The sequence below is a fragment of the Anabrus simplex genome, chromosome 5 (assembly GCF_040414725.1).
Source record: "Anabrus simplex isolate iqAnaSimp1 chromosome 5, ASM4041472v1, whole genome shotgun sequence".
Classification (NCBI taxonomy): Eukaryota; Metazoa; Arthropoda; class Insecta; order Orthoptera; family Tettigoniidae; genus Anabrus; species Anabrus simplex.
In genome coordinates, this window is record NC_090269.1 from 169,577,195 (window position 1) to 169,605,064 (window position 27,870).

Sequence of the window (27,870 nt, forward strand, 5' to 3'; positions counted from 1 at the left end):
TAACATTCTCTTTGAAATAAGACGATCTCACGAGCGGGAATGCTCGATTGACAATGGAATGCACCCAATAATGCATATCCCGTTGTCTCTTCAATTCTGTTTTAATCAGTTTCCTTAAAAGAGCTACTTATCTGTTGCATGTGTCCATAAGTGAGCACATAATGTATAAATAATGCAAGTGAACGGTAATCCTGACATGTGTAATTCCTACTATTCAATCCAGTCCATAGACTGCGTTACAGAAACGGCCATTGAAAAGGAACATTACGCAATAGTACTAAACAGTAGTTGACGTCACCTCAAAATATTGAAATTCAAGACACGAATTTATTTTATTCTATTTTCACATATCAAATATTTACTTAAACGTAACACTCAACTGAGAGAGTTGTTCCGAATTATCGAGAAATCTAAAAACTTAAATTGACTGGATATATGCTTTTTTATGATTTCAACTGATTTCTCTGTTGTTATGAACCTCAATAATCCCTTCATGTTTGGCTCAGAATCAGTTGAAAGGTTATATTCCCCCCTTACTTAGAATAGAAATTTCGAGCAAGGTGAGAAATTTCGTTTGGAGCTCATATTTCAAATTCACTCACTCAAAAAACCTATTTCAATAGATTATTTTGCAGAAGCTCTCAATGCAATTTCTGTTCTTCTTACACAGCCTCCTCCAAGATGTTTGTTTAGTTTCCAAATACTCCTCGTAATACGTCTCACAGCTGTCAGTCTTCCACTCCTCTTCTGATGCGTATTCACTCAGCTCATGTTCTTCATCATTATCTTCCAAGATGACGTTGATCTCTTCCTTGTTAACGATGGGAGTGTAGTATCGTTTCAAATTTGATGCGCCGAAGATAGAAATATTTCCGTAGGCCAGACCTTGAATCTTGTAGGCGTTATTATCTAAAATGTCCTCAATCTGTTGCATATGTCCATAGGTGAAAAAATTAGAATAGAATTTTGGTGGCTGGATCCGAAATCGCAGGTTTTCTTACAAGCACAAGATTTTCGACTTCCATTGGCTTATGGAATCGCTTATGCCTCATCCTTCTAAGTCGTCGTTTTGCCTGTTTCCTCATACGTTTCGGAGCTCATTCGATGTTTTCTTCAGCGTTAGGACTTTCTTCCACCAGCTTGTTGTTAATATTATCCCACGGACGTTTTGCATATTCATTCATATGGACTACGCTGGGTACGTTCCCAATAGACTCATGCCAGGTGTGGTTCAAACAATTCGCAATTGTTGGGAGAAACGAAGCCTGAGCCCAACAACGTTCAGAACAGAAAATCTGACAGTATTTGATAATTCTCTCATGAATCTCTCCGCTGTAATTGATTAAAGGATGACGTATAGAGCTGAAACGATGTTGAATACCCAACCTTTCCAAATCTTCTGAGAAATCGGTGGATGTGAATTGCGTTCCGTGATCCGTTAGTATGCTAGCCGGTTTACCCATCTGAGGTATGCCTGATCTTTCTAGACTCTTTGTTTTGGAATTTGTTTTCCTGATATTTTCTAGAGACACAAATTTTGACATAACTTCCAAAACAACAAGAACAAAACGATTTCCAAATCGGCCAGTAGGTAGTCCTCCATACAAGTCTATTGCATCTCTCTTGGCCTGTTTGGTATCACGGGGACTGATTGTTGATGCAAAAGGGTAGAACTATGCTTCACTCTCTGGCATATACCACATGTTCTAATTACTCTCCTTACGGTTCTTGGGAGTCCAGTCCAGGTGAAAGTTTCTCTAATGGTAGTTGGGAATTTATCAACTCCTCCGTGACCAATCATACGGTGTACGTGCAAAATCAATTCGCACATGAGTTCCTGTGGGATTACAACTCTTGGTCTCTCCTTCACTCTGTCTATGAACTTGTACAGAATGTTATCCTCGTAGATATAATCAGTTGTTGATGGGTTAGACTTTAGGTTTACATAGCCATCATTCTCAGATTCTTCCCTATAGCGTTCAATAATTGCTTGCAATGATGGATCCCTGGACTGCAACTCCGATAGATGCTTCAAATTTACCTAAGCATCCGTTCGCAGATTCGCAGATTATTATATTATTTCCTATACCTTAACACTACCTTAACAATATTTGACATCACATAGAAATTTCCTCATATTGGAGACCTTTCTTAAAACAACCTACATTTTTGTTAAAGGCCCTACTTTCTTTTTGCAGGCAATGTGTACCAATTATCAAGTACCCAATTTACAAACGAACATTTAACACAATTTTCCGCGGTCTTTTTTTTACTTAACGTATACAACAGAGCTTTTCTGTTCTTTCTAATGGAATTGTACATGTACATAATCGTGCTCTTTTCTCTTGTAGCCTATGACGTCTCCCGTCCAAGTTTCTCTGTTATTGTATTCGCCTTATTAGGTCCATAGTGGAACGAATGTTAGAGAAATGGATCTGGCAATAAATTGTAAATTTAAAAATGAACTTGACTACTTTCATAGAAACGATTTGTCTAATTCGTGAATATTTATTAAGGCTAGTTATGACTGAAGTTTGACCGACGAAGAAGCTTTCATTATTTTAATTATATGAATCGAAGTATTATTTATCTGTCATTAAATTGTTTTATCTTTACATGTAATAAATATCATTTTTGGTCCGTATTGATGATATTAGATTGAAATAATAACATTAAGTTATTTATTAGAGCACCTAATCAATACAAAATCGTCTTGGATGATTTACATAAATTTGTTAGCTAATAGTGGGACATGTTTCGCCTTCCCTGAAGGCATCATCAGCCATAGTCATAACCTTAAATTAAAAATAAGCGTCTAAATAACATGTATTAATGAAATGAATTTTTAAAATCTTGAAGAGATTTGAAGTAAAATAACATTAAAAATAACAATGATGGTTTGAAAATACAATGTGATGAGATACAATAGTGGAAGTATTAACAAAATTAACATTAGAAGGCTGCTAAAATAAGTACAATGGATAAAACAACAGATTGTTATACAACAAGTAGTAAGATTGCATAAAAGTAAAGTTGATAGTCATGGCGGTTATAATTAGACGATGGCGAAAAATCTTATATAATCAAATCAATAATCTCCTCTTTACTTTGATTATATAAGATTTTTCGCCATCGTCTAATTATAACCGCCATGACTATCAACTTTACTTTTATGCAATCTTACTACTTGTTGAATAACAATCTGTTGTTTTATCCATTGTACTTATTTTAGCAGCCTGCTAATGTTAATTTTGTTAATACTTCCACTATTGTATCTCATCACATTGTATTTTCAAACCATCATTGTTATTTTTAATGTTATTTTACTTCAAATCTCTTCAAGATTTTTAGAATTCATTTCATTAATACATGTTATTTAGACGCTTATTTTTAATTTAAGGTTATGACTATCGCTGATGATGCCTTCAGGGAAGGCGAAACATGTCCCACTATTAGCTAACAAATTTATGTAAATCATCCAAGACGATTTTGTATTGATTAGGTGGTCTAATAAATAACTTAATGTTATTATTTCAATTGTTTTATCTTGTCAAGAACCTAATGTTTCGGTCCCTAATATTCACTTTGTAATTCTTGACTTACAAAATACCTGCGAGACGGTGAATGTGTCAGCTGTAAGCAGTGCACTGGGAAAATTCCCGTGTGTCTACCATTTTTGGCTTTGTCACAAGAGAGTTGAAAGCACTTATTCAAGTCCTGTGAGCCTGTGCCCCATGAACAAGTTCTATCTATCGTTCGTCATCATATAGGCAGGTAAATTAACTAATGCTGATGCCTTGAAGAAAAATAGATACAATTTTCGGGAGGTACCGGTTGTCTCCAGTTAGATAGTAATAGCCGGATTGATATGATCACCTGTAAAACGAATCCATCACAAGGAGAGCCGAGGTGTGTTTGGTTCGCTTTGACGGACGTAGAATCAATTCCCAGTCAAGAAGTCGAAAGTTTAAAAATTAGATTTCCACTTCCGGAAAGGCCCTTAGGTTTAATTCAGCCTATACAAAAAATGAGAACCAGGTTAATTCCAGGGGACAAAGACGATCAAATCTAGAACTAATCTCTCAATCTCGTTTACAAGAAACCTTTCCTAATCGATTTCATTGGAAATTTCTCTGACATATTTCTTTTTGCGGATTTATGCCTATGAGGGGCTTGCGATATTGTCACCTTGTGTCCCTTCTTCGGAAATACTGGAAAACGAAGAAACTCATTTGACGTTTAACAGTGTATGATTCAATATACCTTTACATCTCTTCTTTTTCTTCTTCTCCTTATTATTGTTATTATTCTTATTTTTTATTAATAGTAATAGCAAAGTAAATGTTGCTAACATTCTATTATAAGAGCTGAAATAGAAGGGTTTTCCAGGCAGGTCGTTCAGAATTTAGACACTCTAAGGGGTTCGGATCCCACTGGTGTCCGGCTGGCCATTTTTGTTCTGTACTTAACATCTCTTCAACACGTACTACATGTGCGTACCACGACCTAATACGATGAAAGTCTGTTTCGATTACAATGCGGTCGTGAAAATTCAATATTCATTATAATGATTGTTTCATGTGAATACTGTATACGTGGAAGTTTTCTTACGATTCTCTTCTCACGTACTTACAATGATCGTATTTGCTAATGGGGCATTTGTATGTATTTATTTATGTATTTATTTATTTATTTACACTGACTGACAGAGCAAATGCAACACCAAGAAGGAGTGGTTCGAAAGGGATGAAAGTTGGGGAAAAAACAGAGACGGCACGGACGAATAATTGATGTTTATTTCAAACCGATATGCAGAATACGCAATGCGCACGGCATCGACTCAGTAGGATGTAGGACCACCGCGAGCGGCGATGCACGCTGAAACACGTCGAGGTACAGAGTCAATAAGAGTGCGGATGGTGTCCTGAGGGATGGTTCTCCATTCTCTGTCAACCATTTGCCACAGTTGGTCGTCCGTACGAGGCTGGGGCAGAGTTTGCAAACGGCGTCCAATGAGATCCCACACGTGTTCGATTGGTGAGAGATCCGGAGAGTACGCTGGCCACGGAAGCATCTGTACACCTCGTAGAGCCTGTTGGGAGATGCGAGCAGTGTGTGGGCGGGCATTATGCTGCTGAAACAGAGCATTGGGCAGCCCCTGAAGGTACGGGAGTGCCACCGGCCGCAGCACATGCTGCACGTAGCGGTGGGCATTTAACGTGCCTTGAATACGCACTAGAGGTGACGTGGAATCATACGCAATAGCGCCCCAAACCATGATGCCGCGTTGTCTAGCGGTAGGGCGCTCCACAGTTACTACCGGATTTGACCTTTCTCCACGCCGACGCCACACTCGTCTGCGGTGACTATCACTGACAGAACAGAAGCGTGACTCATCGGAGAACACGACGTTCCGCCATTCCCTCATCCAAGTCGCTCTAGCCCGGCACCATGCCAGGCGTGCACGTCTATGCTGTGGAGTCAATGGTAGTCTTCTGAGCGGACGCCGGGAGTGCAGGCCTCCTTCAACCAATCGACGGGAAATTGTTCTGGTCGATATTGGAACAGCCAGGGTGTCTTGCACATGCTGAAGAATGGCGGTTGACGTGGCGTGCGGGGCTGCCACCGCTTGGCGGCGGATGCGCCGATCCTCGCGTGCTGACGTCACTCAGGCTGCGCCTGGACCCCTCGCACGTGCCACATGTCCCTGCGCCAACCATCTTCGCCACAGGCGCTGCACCGTGGGCACATCCCTATGGGTATCGGCTGCGATTTGACGAAGCGACCAACCTGCCCTTCTCAGCCCGATCACCATACCCCTCGTAAAGTCGTCTGTCTGCTGGAAATGCCTCCGTTGACGGCGGCCTGGCATTCTTAGCTATACACGTGTCCTGTGGCACACGACAACACGTTCTACAATGACTGTCGGCTGAGAAATCACGGTACGAAGTGGGCCATTCGCCAACGCCGTGTCCCATTTATCGTTCGCTACGTGCGCAGCACAGCGGCGCATTTCACATCATGAGCATACCTCAGTGACGTCAGTCTACCCTGCAATTGGCATAAAGTTCTGACCACTCCTTCTTGGTGTTGCATTTGCTCTGTCAGTGTATTTATTTAAGCTCTCGTTCGGGAAAACGGAGAGTTTCAAGAACTCGATATTCTTCGTTATGGCTTTCTATTTTAAAATAATGTGATTTGATGATAGTTTTTTTTATTTTCTTGCAATTTGCTTTACGTCGCACCGACACAGACAGCTCTTATGGCGACGATGGGATAGGAAAGGCCTAGGAGTGGGAAGGAAGCGGCCGTGGCCTTAATTAAAATACAGCCCCAGCATTTGCCTGGTGTGAAAATGGGCAACCACGGTAAACCATCTTCAAGGCTGCCGACAGTGGGCTTCGTGCGTCACTAACCACACGGCCAACTCGTCCGGTGATTTGATGGAAGTGGGACTTTAATTATAGTGTGGTATAGTAAAAGCATTGCATATTGTTATTTCTATGTTAGTATGATTACATTAGGCTAATCTACACACATTCAACACGCAACTTTATATTGTGCTGTCCTTGCACGTCTTTAGCATAATGTGGTCATTTTGTCCTTCCCCGCGGTTCTCCGAAACCATTCCTCGCACACAGCTGAAATTTTGCATGGAACATATTAATAAACTCATCTCGATATCGATAATATCGATTGGGAAGGGTTTCTTCATTACAATGAGATCGCAGATATTGGAAACCTTTACTTCCAGTTCGTTCCTAAGTAAGGAAGCTGAAAGAGCTTAAAAATTCGATCAGTTTTGAATTAAAAACTATTCTCAAAGCAAATTATACAATAATTTAAGTTGATTCAGGAATGATTAGCTCGAAGAAACTTTTCATTATTTGGCAAAAATTTGAAACCAAATTTGTTTATTGATCAAATATAAATTAATATTTTAAGATACCGGTAACTGTGGACTTGGATATTAACAGTTTTGCCCTTGAAACTTAACTGATAATGTCTTTTGTGTTTTTTTGCAGGAACAAGTGATCCGTACGTCAAGTTCAAAGTTGGAGGCCGACTATTGTACAAATCAAGAACGATATACAGAGACCTGAATCCCGTATGGGACGAGACCTTCGTTATTCCCATCGAGGACCCTTTCATGCCTGTACACATCAAGGTAGGTTAGATAATAGCCATAGTGTAATCAGTTACTCGAGATTGGATCCAGGCCAAGGTGAACACGAAGTTCTATTTTTCTTAAACTCAGTAACTGAAGATTGTTGCCACTGCAGAGGGGGACAAGTTGGATCAGCAATGGTTTGACAGGATAGTGGGTAGTACGGCATGATGGATTTCACTGCAAGGGGAAGAGTTACTCGTACACACTAACAAATTGAAAAACAACGCTTTGTTCTCGAAAAGGTATTTACTCGTTTCTCTGAGATATCAACATTGCCATTTTCAACGTACGTTAATTTCCACACACTGTTCATAACAGCAAGATAAACTTTCTTTTTTGACGATACAAATTCAGATAATATGTTCAGGGTTCGAACTAACTGGAGTTCGAAATATAATTATCCTTGATTGGAAAGCATCACTTGCCCTCGGTGCTCTAATCTGAGTATACACCAGTTGTGCCTGGTCTACGACTTCCGCACAGCAGCAACTTCCTTCACGTTTTGCATAGACTTCCAACTCTTCATGGAACAGTTTGCTGTCCATAGGTATGCTTAAAATAATTGCTGTCTTTGTGGTCGTCAAAATACAGAAGGTTATTACTCGTCAATGTGTTTAAAATAAATATTCCGGCAGCTCGATTCTCGTCGAAGTACATAAAATAATTGGAACAGAATTAATCTTTATGTTTATAGCAATTATATATTTTATACATTTAACATATAGTGGCAGAGAACATATTCAGCTCCGTCTGGCGTAGGCTTTTATATTTTACACCCATGGGTTGCTTGAGCGTTCGGATGATAAATGACGATAAAGAGATAGGAAGTAGACGAAAACATGAGAATGAGTCGTATTTCACATATAAAGTATAATTTATACCATATATACATTCAACCGTAAAGGATATTAAAACTGCTTTGAAGGATTCTGAAGAAGAGTGTAATTGGGTTACTAAGAACTGGGGGCACATTTCCTCTATTTCTTACTTCGAGCATAGAGAAATTAACTCCCATGGATTCCATCCTTCGAATTCTTGGACGAATAAATTGCACGGATGGAAGGGAGAGAATATGGAGAAGGTCCGGGGAACGTTATTCGCCTGTACTTTTTCTGCAAGAACACCGTTCACTGGAGGATATGTGATGGTCTGGGCTGGAATCACAGCTTGTTACGTAATTTCCGCGTAGCAGACAGGGAAATAAGCGTGAAGACTGAATGGCTGCACAAAGCATGAACCAAAGTTTAAATTTTGTCAACAATATCAACTGAAAATGTATTTTCTTTATAAATAAAGAATAACAACAACAGAAGTTTAACAAGTAGAATGTATAACAAGGGGAGCTTACAAGCTCTATAAATTACAATAGGGGAGTAAGGACCCCATTTCTTAAAAGTCTTACAGAGAATATTAGACCAAGAGCCCTTCAAAATAACAATGTTTTAGAGATAGGCAAACCTTTGTCATTTAGGTCCCATAGTAGAGGGATCTTGGAACATTTCTCAAGACTCTGAAGAATCCGCAGCTTCTAGAACAAGGTTCCAAGAGGGAAATCAAACCCTCAGATTACAGTTTCCTTCATATCAGAAGGGCCTCCAACCCTGACAACAATTTGCATGTTAAAATTCACAACTTTTCATTTATGGGCCAGGACTTTACATTAATGTCTTTGAGTAAAATGTCTGTAATTACATAGAGCAGAACAGACCTTCTGCCTGTAAAACAGCTTTGACACCCGTTAGCTTCCAATCAAGGAGAAGCGAAAAGTAGAAATACCTATGGATTGAAAAATCGAAGTTACAAGAGCCGAGGCCCATACTTTATGGCCATAAACAGGAAGAACTGAAGAACTGTTAACAAGAAAGGCCGAAAACAAAATATGAATAATGGAGGCTAAAAACACACAAGCACTGCAACCTTTTAGACCAAAGAAAATCCTAAGAGGGCAGAAGGCCCGATGTCGCAGTGGATAAGCCATACTGCTCGGTGACTAAGAAAAGTTTAAAGACCGAATGCAAGGTAGATGAATTTATAAAATAGGAAAACCTAGTCACCTAAAGTCAAAATTGAAGAAAGGAAATGAGGATACACACTCGTGAGTGCTTACATTTTACCAGCTCCCCAGTAGGGGTGATACTTTTAAGACCTAAGACTGCCTAGGAAAACCTACATTTTAAGTCAAACGAGAAATTTAAAGTAAATGCGGGTCGATCGAACTGTTACGTGATAAGGTGGAATGCTAGAATCTTCCCTTTATTCACACCTTGATAATATTCACATAGTTAAGTGAAAATTCTACCTTTATCTCGTGATACCCAACTTCTCATGCCCTCCCCCGCCTCAGCGCCTTCCGAGGAAGACTTGAATCATGTAAAACACTCAAAGATTCAATGCAAACAGACCTCATAGCTCAAGAATCTCTCAATATTTATGGGAGGAGGCTGATATTTCTAGAACAATGATATAATGTATTTTCTTATTCGTGGAACGTAATGTGATAGGCAGATTGGGTAATAAACCTTAGAACAGTGGCAATAACTCAAACGTAATTAATAAAGAACTGAAGAGAGAGATCAGGTAAAAATCCTCCAAACATAATCATTCTCGATAATGATACAGTACATAAGACAAGGTAGCAGTAGAAAACTGCTGGAGAACTCTAATCCAAACACGTAGAACTTCTTGGATATAAAATACTTCGACCAGTTCTTAATAGATAACACCACAATCGAAGATACGGTGGCACTTCAAGCTTAGGAAGGCCTAACTAATGGTTATGTTCGTCGAAAAATAGAAATCTGACAGCCCACCGATACATCAAGGAGATTGTAATGGATCATGCAGGGCCTTTTGCACCTGTTATCGGCGACACGTTGCCGTTTGTGTGCGTGAATACCTGGATGAAGTCTGAATTGAACGCATGGTGTGGCCCGACTTATACCCGATAGAGCGCGTTGGGAGACGTGCTAGAGGTCGTTCGCCGACACACTGGCTTAACTTCAGGCTGTGCTCCGGGCAGAATGGCAACTCATACTAGACGAGAACACTGGAGATTGCATCCTGAGCATGCCTGATCGAATCACAGCTGTAAGTGGGACTGATGCAATGGAAATGTGTTGAAAACATCGACAAATGGACTGCATAAAAACGGTACAGAGCTCCATGTTTCGACATTTCCATATTCGTATTGGTGGACTGTTGTGATTGTCATGATCAGTAATGTTCCTCAATTATTGAGATGAAACTTCAAATGGGCTATTTAATTTAAAATACATTGCCACATTTGTGTAATGTCATAATATTTTATTTTTACCGGGTTTCCAATGAACCAACATTAAATTTTGTCTGAAATACGTAGTGTTACGCTGTTTTTCCAGTGGGTGCATTTGATGGGCAGATGTTCGCTGCGTAACGTGCCAAGCTAGTCGGCAGTTTGATCGACAGATGTAGCTTAGCAATCAGTTGATTGCTGAAATGTGAGTGACAAAGGCAGGAGATATTCCAAGGGTCATGTACAATGCATTATAATTAAAGTGAGAACTACCGAGCTCGATAGCTGCAGTCGCTTAAGTGTGGCCAGTATCCAGTATTTGGGAGATAGTGGGTTCGAACCCCACTGTCGGCAGTCCTGAAGATGGTTTTCCGTGGTTTCCCATTTTCACACCAGGCAAATGCTGGGGCTGTACCTTAATTAAGGCCACAGCCCCTTCCTTCCCACTCTTAGCCCCTCCCTGTCCCATCGTCGCCATAAGACCTATCTGTGTCAGTGCGACGTAAAGCAACTAGCAAAAAAATGTGAGGACTTTCCTACCGGAATAATACAAGCTCAATCATATTTGTGTGTTTTAAAGTATGATCGCTCTCTAAATATAGAATCACGCGTTTTAACAACTCTGCTTCCTCAAATATAGAGCAGCAATCAGAATATCTGTTATTTCAGTGAGAACCATTCCCAAGAAAGAAAGAAAACCGTCTGTAATGCGCATGAAGGGAGCGGGTTAATATGAGATATTACTATTGCTACCAGCAATAATCAAATAGGCCACTAATTTTACAAAACTGGATTACGTAGATCTCCCCTTCTTTCTTGTTGAAATTCCAGCAAGAACCAAACGAGACCATCCCTTATCCCACTGGAAAAATACAAGACCATCACTAGTCTATACGAACAAAACAAGGTCATCGCTAATCCCACACGAATGAAAGAAGTTTATTATTATTATCGCAAGAACAAAATAAGACCATCGCTAGTCTATATAAACGAAACATGTCCACCACTATTTCCATAATAACGAAACAAGACTATTATCATGCTTCTAAAGAGCGGCTATAATCTATCAGCTTCATTGTCCGTATTGATAATTTAAGAAAAGTATGAAGGATGTGTTTTCCACCTAATCAATACTTTATTTACAAAATGTTTAAAATTATATACATTAAAACAGCACCGGTTTCGACCCGTAAATAATGTAAATAATTTGAAACATTTTGTAAATAGAGTATTGATTAGGTTGAAAACTCATCCTTCATACTTGTGTTCTTAAATTATCAATACGGGCCATGAGGCTGATAGATTATAGTACCTCAGCCAACCAGGCAAAGAACATTGCTTTCAGATATCAAAACCTGAAGATTAAAATAGCGAATGTGATTAAGAACATTGCCTTTCTAAGAGAATGCCTATCTAGTAACTTAGTACCGAACTTCCTTAAGAGATACAACAATAAACACAGAAACACCATCCAGACACGGAACACACACAAAAAGACTAACAAAATATGGTTAACAGAATAAACAAAATTCCGTTACAGGGAAAAACAATTCCTTAACACCAAACTCTATGAAACACACCTGGAAGCATCCCATGTTTTACCACGAAGTTTTTGGGACAACTTCCAACAAATAACCCAAGACAAAATAACTAACCTAGCACCCGGAAACAGCACACATTAGATAAGAAGCTAAATGCAGTCGAACAGTCACAAATCCAAAACAAATAAGACAGTAACACCACCTTCAAACGCAACAAAGGAAACGAACACACCTTCCACCCATAATGAATTTAACAGACAAAAACTTCAATGAAACAGAGACCAATATATTGATCAAAGGACCTAAACACAATTGGGAGAACGCATCAACCTTTTATAACCTCACAACCATCATTTCTGAAACCGAAAATGCTCTAAATAAAGTTCCTCGTGTTTTACGCGACGAGATCAGAATTGAGGTTAAGAAGAAATTACCGCAATACATTAACAAGATTAACAACAACAACAACAACAACTATAGAAGCAAAACTGATAATATCCAAGTCAGGAAACTCAAAGACAAAATTAAGCATAACAATCTATTAATAACAAAGGCAGACAAAGGTAATACCACAGTCATCATCGACAGAAACGAATACTCAATAAAACTAAATAATGTTTCTCGGACGACAACTTCGAAATTAAACGAAAAGATCCAACTGCCAGTATCCAAAAAATCTCAAAACGTTACTGAAAAACACCCGTTTTCTCTTTAACGAAAAAGAAACCACGAAGCTGACTATAATGAATCCCAAACTGCCATCTATGAAAGCCTACCCTAAAATCCACAAAGACGGAGTATCCATGCGACCGGTCATAAATTATAGATCAAGCCCGACGTACAAACTATCATGCTTCATACAAACATTTCTCAAAAAACACTACAAATTCTTAGCCAAGAAATCAAAACGAAACTCAATAGAATTCTGCAACATCGCGAAAGAGCTGAAAATCGAACAACACCACACTCTAGCATCATATGATATAATTAACATGTACCCTAACATACCCATACAGAAAATAATAAAACTAATAAAACTAATAGAATCTAATTTAATAAATCACAGTAATCTAAGTGTCCTTGAAATAGATGAATTCATTAATATACTTGAGTTTGCCCTCAACAATAATTACTTTAGATTCCACGACACTATCTACAAACAACAAGGCCTTCCCATGGGTTCACCAGCTTCAGGAATACTAGCTGAGATCTACATAGACCACTTAGAACACTCAGAAATTAGCAAAATTAACAATATATCAATCTGGTGCAGATTTGTAGATGATATCTTCGTTGTTATAGACTGCAGGTTTACAAACGAAAACAACATACTTCAACAGCTTAAACAAAATAGATCCACATATAATATTTACGATGGAAACTGAGAAAAATCACACTCTGAATTATCTTGATTTATCCGTCACCAAAACTGAAGATCACTTGACATACAAAATCTATAGAAAACGTACACAAACCTCCAATACTATAAAAGTAGATTCCATTCACCCTAATGCACACAAAAAGGCGGCATACTACAGTATGATATACAGAGCTTTCAACATTTCCCTGTCCCCGGAAGAATTAAATAAGGAACTAAACCTAATTCACGAAATAGCGGAGCATAACGGATACGATAGAAACATGATAAACAATATCATTAACAAACAAAACACCAACCGAAATTCAAATTAAGTAGAAACAACAAACCTAAGAAATACTACGCACTTTTTACCTTTAACAACACCCACGTCCACCCCATAACAAATATTTTCAAAAGACACAATCTAAGAATAGCTTACAGAGCCACACGTAATAATGCTTCCATTTTACATAACACTAAATCTGTCAACGTAAATAACAAATACAGCCCCTCAGTAGTGTACCGCGTAAAATGCAACGATTGTGAAGCCAGCTACATCAGACGCACCGGCAGATGTTTTTCTGTTCGCTACAGCGAACATGACAATGCCACTAAATATAATTTTTCATCCATAGGGCAACATGTCGAAGAGTCCAAGCATAAGTTCATTAATATCGAGAATGATATGGATTTTAAATATGAACCCCACAGGCACATTGCTCAATTTAAGGGAAGATTTTTAATCAATATGGACCAATATGCTAATCCCATCCTCAACTTAAATGAAACCACAGATAAAACAAACATTCTCTTCAACACAGCCATTCCCATTCTAAAAGACACATAATTAAAAATAATCAACCGACACAAACCCACACACAACCCAAAAGACACACCCCACTCCACCCCACCTCCTCCAGAGGCTGCTTCCCCCTCCTCACCACCTCTCAATCTGAACACTACGACAGCCACACGACGTACACGCAACAGTGTGCAGCACCCGACTATACTTGAAGACATATCCCGCCCACACGTAAGTGACACGCACTCTATAGCACACAAACCATTTAGCAGGCACTCTCTATCAGTTATTCTAATTCCTACTTCCTTTTCTTTCTCAGATTTTTGGATTTACCTGAGCATAAATGCAAGTATGAAAGGGGAGCTATATCAACCTACTTTCTTTAATTTCAAAATGTCATACATAGTAAGATATGACTCAACAAGTATCCTGAAAGCTAGCATGTATCAGCAACAACATACACTAAGAATGAACATAGTACTCGTTAAACAAGCTACAGAACCTCAGTCTACCTTGAGTGTATCTATACATCAGTTGGACATAATGATGGCATACTGCATAGATATTTGAACTTGACACCAAAACCTCAGTGATCCTTTATTCTATAAGAACTAATTTTTGGCTTCAGCTATACAGTTTTTGGAATATGTGGCCTTTAAGGGATTCCAGCATGCCCAAGCCCTTCGTTGTACCATATGTATATATATCTTGTTTGACGTAATGTTGGCAACATTATAGATATTTTTGAATGGGACTCCAACAAGTTAAAGCCCTATAATTGTACCGTATGTATATATCTTAACAGTAGTATTATATTAGAATAAGGTATTCTTGTTTTAATTAATTTTTAATAATGTTTTATGTACAATCGCTATTAAGCAGGTTCACCAACAGCTGATGATGACCTATTTACGGGTCGAAACAGGTACTGTTTTAATGTGAATAATTCTAAACATTTTGTAAATAATGTATTGATTAGGTGGAAAACTCATCCTTCATACTTGTGTTTCTAACGAGCGGAACAAGTCCATTATTATTCTTTCAAGAACAAAACCACGCCATCGCTATTCATATAAGAACGAAACAAGAACACTGCTATTTTTACAAGGAAAGAGCAAATCCATTGCATTCTTCCCAGAGAAGGAAATAAGTCCGACCAATACAATTTTGAAAGACAGAAAAATATCCATCACTATTCTGACAACAAAAGAAAGAAAGTTCATCGCTATTCCCAGAAAAACAAAAGCCATCCCTATTCTGAAAGAATAAAGCAAGACTTTCGCTATTCCAACAAGAACGAAGTAATTCTGTTACATGTTCCCACAAGAATAAACTAAGTACATCACTCTTCTCATAAGAGCGAAAAGGAGACTATACTTATTCTATAAGAACTAAACCAGACAGTCGCTATCTTACAAGGAGGAAATAAGTTCAATATTATTCTACAAGGACGAAACAATACCTCCACTATTCCACATAGAACGAAACATAGTCATTGTTATTGTAAAAATAATGAAAGTAGTCTTTATTGTTTCTAGCAATAATGGTACATAGAAGAGTACGCTGATAACAATACAGTGTGGACATTACTCATTTTCAACAACGGGAAAGTTACTGAATGTCTCAAATGTTACTCACTCTAGCCAGGATCGAAACTGGTATCTTCTAAACGTAATACCGAAGACTAACCACCTACGCCAATGAGGTCGGCAATATTCTTCTTCTTCTTCTTCTTATTCTTCTTCTTCTTCTTCTTCTTCTTATTATTATTATTATTATTATTATTATTATTATTATTATTATTATTATTATTATTATTATTATTATTATATTGCGAATGAGCCCATTAGGACTACGCAAAGTACTTAGAGACAGGCATTTGCCTTTCTTTGTGCTCACACTTTGTAACTACTTTGCTAATAATAATAAATAAAATCATGAATAAAAATATATATAAATAAAATTACTCAAAAACTTAATAAAATTAATAAGCATAATTAACCGAAATGTCCGTAGTATGGGCGCCAGAGTTCACCAGAATGGATCCCTCGAATTTAGATAAGAGCATGATAAACTTTATATCTCAGGGAGTGTACATAATGCTGCGTACTGGTACATCTGCTGCAGGCCTTACCTAACCTCCTGAAAACGACTAATTAGGTAGGAACTGCACCTAGGTTCATCAATAACACTGATTCTAAAATAGCTAACTATATTCTGAACAAATTCCGTGCATGAGCACCTCATCAACATACATCATTATACATATAATACACACATAAAATATTGCTGGAAGACTCCATATTTACAACAACAACAATAATGAAAACCGTGGGAAAACGAAAGTGAGAACTAAGCTACCATTTGTAGATGGTCCGATGAACAATGTACATGTATGAAGATAAACATACTAATATACTAATAATAATAATAATAATAATAATAATAATAATAATAATAATAATAATAATAATAATAATAATAAAAATCGAATACTGACAATAATATCTCTAACTTCTACATATAATTCGGGGGTGTGATATATGTACATGTATGAAGATAAACACCCTTCACTGTCTCTATATCAATTCGATTTACCGATTCTCATAATCGGCAGTTATCACATCACACAGATACTGTACCTTGTACTACTGTGTTCACATATTTTAACACTTGTAAAGATATATACACACGTCTGTCGATCCTCAACATAAATTATGGAAAGTCTAAGATAGCTTTCACCAACATATACTGCTAGGCCGCCACAAGTGCTACAATACTTAATGCGCAAGCACTCTCCACAATCAGCCACTTTCCACAAACATAACAAGACTACGCTCCACGAACGTTTGAAGTCCAGTCCATTGCAGCCGTGTCACTCCAGTACCGTGTATCAGCACCACTTCCTTCCCGTACAGTGCGTCAGTTGTAGTTGTAGTTGTAGTTATCTTCCTTCTCGTTCCTTTACAATCACCTCTACAATCACCCTTACAATGTCTCTCACAATGTTCCTTTACAATGCCCTGGTTGCCGCCGTATGATCAACCTTTATAGACATCAACATCCCCCTCCTCTCAGATGATACGTCTGGATTGGTGCTTGCCAGCCAATCATGAGTGAACCTCTTGTCAAGACTTGCCCTGAACTTCTCCTTTCTCCCAAGAGATAAACAAACACTCGGGAGTTTTACATGAATCACCAAACTTTCCTACTACAACAACATGCTCATCTCATCAGGCTGGGATATATACATGACTCATGAATTTCCCTGGTATAACAACAAGCACTGGGGCAGCCATATAACTCATTCAAATTACCAGAGTTATTAAAGCAATGTTTTCCCACTCGTGCAAAAAAAATTACTCATACCTACATATGTGGATATCTTCCAGCTTACCAATATAAATGGCAAAATATACAAATGAAATACTAATAATAATAATAATAATAATAATAATTGTACCGGGCGGTACACCTCCACGCCGCTAATTTAAAATGTGCGCCTGTTGAAACTCATCTGCTGGAGGAGGGCTGAACTTTATCTACGCTGTTAATTCTTTACCTTCTCAGAAGATGTCACCACGTGGAAAATTTTGAGTTTTTGAACTGTGTCATTTTTGATGTGTTTTTGTTTCGCCTGAAGTAAGAAGTGTAAACTTTCTCTCCTAGAGGACACTACTGAAGATCAACAATAGTGCACCCTAGTGCGGAGTCAAAGAACTATTTTGTTGGAGAAATTTGTATTTCAAATGTTTGTTTCTTGTTTAATTTCTTTCTGTTATTGTTTAAGTTGGCTGTATACCCCTCTTTTTCCCCTTGTTTTAGATTTATCCAATCCCGAATTTCTTTTAGTAATTTCCGACCAATCCGATGTATTTCCCCCCAACTTGGATATGTTTCTGTAACCTAGCCAATAAAAGAGTTTGTGGGAGGGTGTTTTCTTTCCCCTAACGCCTAGAACCTTCCGCGAGAGGATATAAACTGCTGATTTTCGGGTCTCCGGGCCACTTCTGTTCCATCTTTCAGTGTATTAAGTACATAGCAGGAGGCGGGAAGCGCCTCTTTCTCCGGCAGCGGTCAACAATAAGGTAATGGCCGATTAATAACTTCTTTCTTTGCTAGCTCAGCAGTTTAACTTTCGGGGCGGGTTCTAAGCGTTCAACCATGTAACCTTTTCCTAAAATATAACTACTCTTTTCATATATTCTCTTTTAAAACGACATATCGGGATAGAGAGTGCTTAACCCTCTCGAGCTCCCAGTCACATCGTCTTGAGGTGAACTTATTTTTCTCAACCAATTCTTCCGTAATGTAATGTAAATTGTTATTAAGACACCTCTGTAGTAGGGGATTAGCCCTTGTATTAATGGCCTAGTGCCAAGTAGGTCTTAAGCAAAGTGTATTAGGAGTGCAAATTCGCCTCCTCTCAAATTGTATTTTAGAGGTCATGTATTAACCTTCTTGTCATTTAACAGACCTCAGTAGGTTGGGTATTTTACCCCTGTGTATATGTCCTTTGAGGACAGCTTAAAGGTGGAGTTCGGAGTGGCCTATGATAGGCTTGTATTTTAGGGGGAAGTTGCCCTTTCTTGAAAATTGTGTTTCTGCCTCAAGGAGGCTTTTGGGTGTAATTGGAAGCAAATGTTTCTGGCATGTTTGGGGGTTTTCGGCCCCTTTGTTGTATGGTGTTCATTGTAAGGTTGATCTCATTGCTCAAGAATTATGTTTCTGACTTTTGAAGCCCCAAATGGGGTACCTGTGTAAATGTATTTTTCAATCGTGTTTCGGCTACTAAGTACCTGTTCTATTTGTTGTTACCTAATTTTGAAAAGAAAATATAACCTTGTTAAATTTTAAAATTAATTTCACTTTAGTAGCTTGAGACCTATTCACCACCCAGCACCTTCTTTCACGCATAACTACCACAAAAACACGGTAACAATAATAATAATAATAATAATAATAATAATAATAATAATAATAATAATAATAATAATAATAATAATAATAATAATAATAATAATAATAATCGAATACTGACAATAATATCTCTAACTTCTACATATAATTCGGGGGTGTGATATATGTACTATCACAAGTTCCTTCATTCGTTTGCTGTGTGCTTCTTTTCTCTCTTGAGACCATGTTGTTCCGGTCTTCTTCTTTGGTTTTTCCTCTTGGTCAACTTGCCACTTATGAACTTTGGTTCTGAAGATAACCCGGCTTTGGATGTCTTCAGGTGTAATTCCTGCCAGTTTGAGATCTATTTTAATTTCGCCAATCCATTTTATTGTGTCCGTTTTAGCTTTCTTTCGGTTTTCATAAAATTCAACTATTTGCTTGGTAAGTCTATATGGGTTCATCCTTTTTATATGTCCAAAGAATCTTAATCTGCGTTTTCTGATGTCGCTGTGAATGTTAGAAAATTGTTTGATTTCCTGTTTCCCTGTAAGGCGGTACTGTTCATCTACGAGTTTTGGGCCTAAAATTTTTCTAATGATCTTGCGTTCTTTTTTCTGAATATTTTCTAGATCAGTTTTCCTGTTTAAAATTAGTGTCTCCGATCCATAGAGGCATTCTGGTTTTATAACTGTATTATAGTGTCTTAGTTTTGCATGCTTGGCGAGACACTTTTTGTTATAGATATTTTGGGTGAGTCTATACGCAGTTTCAATTTTTTGGCATCTAACTTCATTGGCTTTTGTTTCCATTCCATTCTCCTGAATTGTTTCACCGAGATATTTGAATTTCTGGACCCGTTTTATTTTGCCATATTTTGTCTCCATGAATTTAGGGACTTCTTTGCTGCAGGTCATGTATTCAGTTTTTCAAACGATATTTGGAGACCGACTTTTTCCGCTGTTTATTTCAGGAGTTCGATCTGGTTTATGGCTGTTGAAACGACACGCGTTAAGATTGCCAGATCGTCCGCAAATGCCAGGCAGTCTACTGCTAATTTGCCCCTACCAAGAGTGATTGGTTGGTCAATCTTGAGGGCAGACTTCTGTTTGCGCCATTCCTGTATTACCTTTTCAAGGACGCAGTTGAAGAGTAGTGGAGAGAGCCCATCTCCCTGTCTTACCCCTGTTTTGATCGGAAAAGGGTCTGAGATTTCCCCCATGAATTTAACCTTAGATTTTTTGTCTGTCAATGTTTCTTTTACAATTGCGAGTGTTTTCCGGTCTAGACCCTGTTCTTTTAATATCTGAAACAGTGATTGACGATCAACTGAATCATAGGCCTTTTTGAAATCAACAAAAGTACAAACTACATTTTTGCTACAAATTCTCTGATGCCTTAGGATTAACTTTAGGTTCAAAATTTGGTTTGGACATGAACGTCCTGGTCTGAAACCTGCTTGATATTCTCCAATTTTTGGTTCTAGTTGCTGTTGGGCTCTATCGAGAATGCACTGAGATAAAATTTTGTAGGCAACAGATACCAATGAGATTCCTCTGTAGTTATTTACGTCTGTTCTGTCTCCTTTCTTATGTAAAGGATGAATTAGTTCTCTTTTCCAATCTTCTGGAATTTGTTCTGTTTCCCAAATCTCTTGGATGATACCGGTGAATTCTTTTATAGTATTTGGGCCTGCTGATTTGAGAATTTCTGCTATGATCCCATCCTCACCTGCAGCTTTATTCATTTTAAGTCGTTTTATCTGTCTGGTAATTTCTTCTTCATCCGGTGGTACAGAATTTGGGTTTGTGAAGTCAGGTTCCTGCGGTGGAAATCTTTGTGTTGGCTCTGGGCAGTTAAGCAGTTCTTCAAAATACCTTGCAAGTTCGGTGCAGTTTTCTTGATTGTTCAGTGCAAATCGCCCATTTACTTTCTTAAAGCAAAGGTTTTGTGGCTGATAACCTGTTAGCTTTGTTTTGAAGTTCTTGTAGAAATTTCGTGTGTGGTTTATTTCGAAGTCCTTTTCAATTTCCAGTAGTTGATCTTTCTCGAATTTCCTTTTGGTCTGTCGGATTAATTTCGCTGCCTCTTTCCTGACTGCCAAAAACATTTTGTGATACTTATCGGTCTTTTTATTATTATTATTATTATTATTATTATTATTATTATTATTGTTACCGTGTTTTGGTGGTAGTTATGCATGAAAAGAAGGTGCTGGGTGGTGAATAGGTCTCAAGCTACTAAAGTGAAATTAATTTTAAAATTAAACAAGGTTATATTTTCTTTGCAAAATTAGGTAACAACAAATAGAACAGGTACTTAGTAGCCGAAACACGATTGAAAAATACATTTACATAGGTACCCCGTTTGGGGCTTCAAAAGTCAGAAACATAATTCTTGAGCAAAGAGCCCAACCTTACAATGAACACCATACAACAAAGGGGCCGAAAACCCCCAAATATGCCAGAAACATTTGCTTCCAATTACACCCAAAAGCCTCCTTGAGGCAGAGACACAATTTTCAATAAAGGGCAACTTCCCCCTAAAATACAAGCCTATCATAGGCCACTCCGAACTCCACCTTTAAGCTGTCCTCAAAGGACAATATACACAGGGGTAAAATACCCAACCTACTGAGGTCTGTTAAATGACAAGAAGGTTAATACATGACCTCTAAAATACAATTTGAGAGGAGGCGAACTTGCACTCCTAATACACTTTGCTTAAGACCTTCTTGGCACTAGGCCGTTAATACAAGGGCTAATCCCATACTACAGAGGTGACTTAATAACAATTTACATTACATTACGGAAGAATTGGTTGAGAAAAATACGTTCACCTCAAGACGATGTGAGTGGGAGCTCGAGAGGGTTAAGCACTCTCTATCCCGATATGTCGTTTGAAAGATAGAATAGATACCAGTAATTTTTACATTTTAAAGGAAAGTTACATGGTGGAAGGCCTAGAACCCGCCCCGAGAGTTAAACTGCTGATCTAGCAACCAAAGAAGTTATTAATTGGCCATTACCTTGTGTTGAACGGCTGGAGAAGAAAGAGGCGCTTCCCGCCCCCTGCTGTGTACCTTACGCACTGAAAGATGGAACAGAAGTGGCCGAGAGACCCAAAAATCAGCAGTTTAAATACTCTCGCGGAAGTTTCTAGGCGTTAGGGGAAAGAAAACACCCTCCCACAAACTCTTTATTGGGTAGGACCCCGCAACAGATACAAGTTGGGGGAAGATACACCAGATTGGTCAGAAATTAATAGAAGAAATTCGGGATTGGATACATTCATAACAAGGGGAAGAAAGGGGTAAATATTGCCAACTTAAATAATGACAGAAAGAAATTTAACAAAGAACAAACTCTTGAATTTAAATTTTCTCCAACAAAATAGTTCTTTGACTCCGCACTAGGTTGCACTATTGTAGATCTTCAGTAGTGTCCTCTAGAAGAGAAAGTTCACACTTCTTACTTCAAGCGAAACAAAAACACATCAAAAATGACACAGTTCTAAAACTCCAAAATTTACAGGTAGTGACATCTTCTGAGAAGGTAGAAAATTAATACCGTCAATAAAGTTCAGACTTCCTCCAGCAGAGGAGTTTTAACTGGCGCGCATTTTAAATAAGCGGCGTGGAGGTGTACCGCCCGGTACAGAACTCCCCCCCCAAAAGTTCCTCCAAGGGGTAACACAGAAGAACAAAACTTTTGTTTGAAAATAAGGTCCAAGTTTTGATGTTGATATTAAGATAAATTGCAGAATGATTTGAGAAATTTCTTAATTGGGTTTGATTCAGTTCCAAAATTTTGTTGTAATTGGTAACGTAAAGAATTTATGTTTGTAGAAGGCGAATTTCTGAAGATAATCTTTTAAAAGGTGATGAAAAATTTCGCAATGTCCACCAAATTTTGTTGTTGAATTCCCAAGTGTAGTCATCTCTTATAGTAACTGTTCATGTAGTTGATGTAGGCTAAGTTGGATGGCCAGACCGGCCGTTACAGCTTGCGTCCAAAGGAGGCCGCTCGGACCCCTCAAAAACCCTGAGATACCGCTCGCCCGCACAATGAGGGGAGCAGAGGTGTTGAAGTACGCCGCGCCCGCGGTGAACAGATACAGGCTGCGGGCATGTAGCAGGTCGTGCGCCGCACATCCGCCTAGGCCGGGAGGAGAGCTCCGGCTCGCCGTGCACATGTCGTCCTCGCTGGGGCCGAGGGGGCCCGTCCTCGAACCCAGCCGCGGCACAGCGCCGCGCGGCTGCGGGGGCACTGAAACATTAAAGTTAGGCGGCAGAATTGTGTTGGACTATCATCTTCTTTGAGGGTACAGGCTTGTGGAGAGGTTGAGGGGCCAGCGGCGTGCAAATATCCATGGCATAAGTTAAGCCACTCTGTAAGGTGGAGCAGGAGACGGGAGCGTGGTAATGGCCGTGGCAAGGACAGGATGGCAGTTTAACGGATCGGGGCAGGTTTTACAAAAGGCTTACATCTAAAACCAAAATATTACAGAAGGGGCAGAATGCCTTAAAAGCGAAACTCAAAAAAAATATAACCTTCATATCCTTTCAAAATAATATGAAGCAAGTTAACACAGAAATTACACCGGTTTCACCTGGGACAGGTGAACCCTAAATATCCTCTCGGTGGCTGGATTGCTTAATAACAACGTAACCGGGGTAAGGAAATCGAGAATGACACACGGCCCCTGGAATCTGGGGGCAAGCTTGCCCGCGGGAACAAAATTTTTGACCATTACTTGGTCACCTACCTTTAAAGGGGTGGGTCTCCGTCCACGATCATACCTTTCCCTAACCTTTTCATGAGATACTTTAAGATTAGCTTTAGCCTTCTTCCAAAGATCTTTAATGTTGTCCGGATCTATTGTCTCGGGCAGAACGTCACTCAGAGACCAGAGGTTCGAGAGCGGCGTGTTGGGAACAAACTTGAACATCAAAGAAGCTGGAGTAAATTTGTGTGATTCATGAACCGCCGAATTCAAAGCAAAAGCTAACCAATGCAGGGACGTGTCCCACCTGGAATGATCTTCATGATGATAGGCAATAAGTGCGGACCTGAGATTACGGTTAACCCGTTCAGCCAGGGATGGTTGAGGGTAATAAGCAGAAGTAGTTACATGGGAGATGGACAAGTCAAAACAGAATTTACGAAAAAGATTTGATGTAAACGCCTTAGCATTATCAGATACAATGTATTGGCACGGACCAAACGAAGCAAAAATAGAATTTAGGCAAGTAATGGTTGACTGAGCGGTAGCCAGCTTAGTCGGAAATAACCACGAAAATCTTGTAAAACCATCTACACATACAAAGATGAACTTGTTGGCATTCCCCTTAGACTGGGGGAAGGGTCCTACATAATCAATATACAGGCGTTCCATGGGGCGCGACGCTTGATGAGAAGACAAAAAGCCTACCTTAGTGGACATGGTGGGGTTACTGAGCAAACAAGGTTTACAAGCTTTTACAAGTTCACGAACTTCGCCGTCCATACCTTTCCAGATGAACATTTCACGAATCTTTTCACGGGTTTTAAAGATTCCAAGATGACCTCCTAATGGGGTCTCATGATAATACTTGAAGATCATAGGTACAAGAATCGCTGGAACAACAACTTTCATCATCTTATCATGCCTCGAAGGGCAACATAGAACACCATTCCTCAGAACATAAGGGACAGCATGTTCCCCAGAAGAAAGGGTTTCCATTATCGGAGCCAGCGTCGGATCTTCACGTTGGTATTTCTCGATATCCCTAAAGAGCATGGGAGCATCGGTTAGGATGGCATTAACCTCGGATAGTCTGCACTCGGAAGATGATGAACTGTCGACCGGTCCATGGGTCTCGACGTCGTCAGAAAACATACGGCTAAGTCCATCAGCAATATTTTCGGTACCTCTGATATGTCTAACATCAAACTGGAAGGCAGAAATACGGATGGCCCAACGGGCTATACGACCAGTACGACGCGGCCTACCTAAGACCCAGCTTAAGGCTTGATTATCTGTCTCCAGGTCGAATTTGACATGTTCCAGATAGAGACGGAATTTTTCTAAGGCAAATAAGACTGCCAACCCTTCGAGCTCATAGATGGAATACTTGGCTTCTTGAGCCGATAGAGTCCTAGATGCATAGGCGATGGGTCGCCTCCCTAGTTCAGTCTCTTGGAGAAGGACTGCAGCTACAGCTGACGATGACGCGTCCGTTTGGACGATGAATTTCTTTGAGAAATCAGGCATAGCAAGGACAGGGGCATTACAGAGAGCTAATTTAAGATCTTCAAAAGCGGCTTGTTGAGAAGGTCCCCACTCGAATTTGATGCCTTTCCTACGAAGAAGGTTCAATGGCGCCGCTCTATTAGCAAAGTTAAGAATGAACTTTCTGAAGAAATTCACCATACCAATGAACCTGGCGATACCTTTAATGTCCTTGGGAGGTTTAAAATCACGGATGGCCTGTGTTCTAGAATGATCGACTGCTACGCCATCAGGTGACACAATATGCCCTAGGAATGACATAGAGGGCTTAGCAAAAGCGACCTTGGACAACTTGACGGTTAACCCAGCCTTACGAAGGCGATTCAGAACTTCTCGCAGATGACCTAGATGTTCTTCAAAGGTCTCCGAAAACACGACGACATCATCCAAGTAGTGATATAAGTATTCAAATTTGATGTCGGAGAAGACCCTATCTAGTAGCCTAGTGAGCACAGCTGCCCCCGTGGGGAGCCCGAAAGGCACGCGGTTGTATTCGTATAAATTCCAGTCCGTAGCAAACGCTGTGAGATGTTTAGACTCTTCAGCAAGGGGAATTTGATTATAGGCCTGATTCAAGTCCAAGATAGTAAAGAACTTGGCCTTACGAAACCACGAAAAGCAAGAATGAAGGTCGGGAAGGGGCACAGATTGTAACACCACCTTCCGATTGAGAGCCCTGTAATCTATTACAGGCCTGAAGCCTCCTTGGGGTTTCGGGACTAAAAAAATAGGCGAAGAATACGCTGACTTAGAGGGCCTAATAATACCATCCTTCAACATCTGATCGATGATTTCTTTCAGAGCCTTCATTTTAGGTGGAGATAGCCTATATGGTGGAAAACGGACAGGAATCGAATCCGTGACCTCAATTTTGTATTCAATAAGGTCAGTAACACCAAGAGTATCAGAGAACACCTCTGGAAACGACTGACACAATTTACGAATACTATCAGCCTGCTCCTCAGGTAGATGTCTAAGGTCTAACAACATCTCATCCTGGGAAGGCGAAATAGAAGAACATGATGCAGAATTACACTTTAACAAGGGAACTTTACAATTGGACGCAAATTTGAATGTGCACGACTTACTCTGAAGATCGAGCACAAGACCAGTGTGAGAAATGAAGTCCGCTCCCAGTATGATGGGGCAAGACAAGTGCTTAGCCACAAACAGTTTGATTTTCCATGTAAACTTAAAAATACGAATTTTGACCAGTAAGGAGCCTAGAATTTCTAATGGAGATGTATTAGCCGAAACATATTTAACAGGAGAAGGGCCATAGACAGGTAGTTTACAAACAGATTTCAATTTCGAGTACCATTCAGCCGAAATAATGGAACAAACACTGCCTGAATCTAATAGAGCTGTTATAGGTTCGTTATTTACCTCAATCTTAAGAAAAGGAACAGGTGCGGGGGTATCCGCCGCAATCCTAAGACACTCTTTGGGGCATTCAAAAGATGTATTCGAAGACTTATCGTTCCCTGAATTCTCGACCTTTTTGCCAGGGGCTGAGCCTTGGGAAGCAGAATTAGTTGACTCAGCCGAAGCCACTAGTCACTTTTGATTGTTGTTGGAAGTTACACCAGAAGTTGAGCAGGAGGGGGTGCTATTCGAATTGGGACAATTCTTTGCGATATGTGAGAAAGCCCCACATTTAAAACAGCCTTGTGATGAGCCAGCTCCATTATTTGCCCTACTAGACTTGATCAGAGGACACTTATTGCGCAGATGATCAGGCGACCCGCAAGCATAACATTTACGAGGGGTGACTGATCGGCGAGGTGGAGGCCGAGTATTACTAAAGGAAGGCGGGGGTTCTTTCGCGACACGCAAAGAATCGGCGTATCTAACCCCTTCCGCTGAGACAGCCAATGCTTCAAGTTCCGAGAAAGTTTGCGGGCATGCCGCGAAACACAAATATGACCTGTAGGGTGGTGAGATCCCTTCAACAATAGCTTGCACGATCTGATCCTCAGGCAAGTGGAGAGCAAACACCCTAGTATAAAACTTAATGTCCTGTATGAAATCAGCCAAGTTTTCATCCAAGCGCTGTACCCGATAATAGTACTTCTGAATAAGGGAGGACCTGGCCCTAGCCGGGATGAAGTTAGCTAGCAAATGGGCATGGAATTCCTCAATAGATGATTGCTCGGCAATGGCTCTAACTATTTTGTCTGAGAGAATACCTATAGCATACGGATAGATAATTTGCAAAATCTGACAAGGGGAAAGAGAAAACACAAGGGCGTGATCCTGAAATTCAACTAAAAATCTTAAAAATGAAAAGACTTCACTGGTGGTGTTGACAGAAAACTTAGAGATACCTCTTAGCAACATTGCCAATGGATGAGGCAAGCTGCTAAACCCGGGTGACATAGTAGGTAAGGGTTTCAATGGCAAGGAAGTTAATTCGGAACGGATGTTACTCAACGATGCACGGTGTTCAGACTCGTTGTCCAATGGGGCAGAGATAGTTTGAGCAGTGAGGGTTTTCCTATTTACTTCTCCCTTAGGAGGCTCTTCCTCGTTACCTACATTCACTCTGGTGGG

At 39.6% G+C, this 27,870-nt stretch overlaps 1 protein-coding gene across 1 annotated transcript in view; it reads left to right on the top strand.

The window, feature by feature from the left end:
- The window catches only part of Mctp (multiple C2 domain and transmembrane region protein), a 1,410,470-nt gene that overhangs the window by 510,397 nt on the left and 872,203 nt on the right, over positions 1–27,870 (top strand). Inside the window, exon 5 of the mRNA XM_068227784.1 lies at positions 7,026–7,168. Coding sequence (XP_068083885.1) covers positions 7,026–7,168 — 143 coding nt within the window. The remainder of the gene's footprint in view (positions 1–7,025; positions 7,169–27,870) is intronic.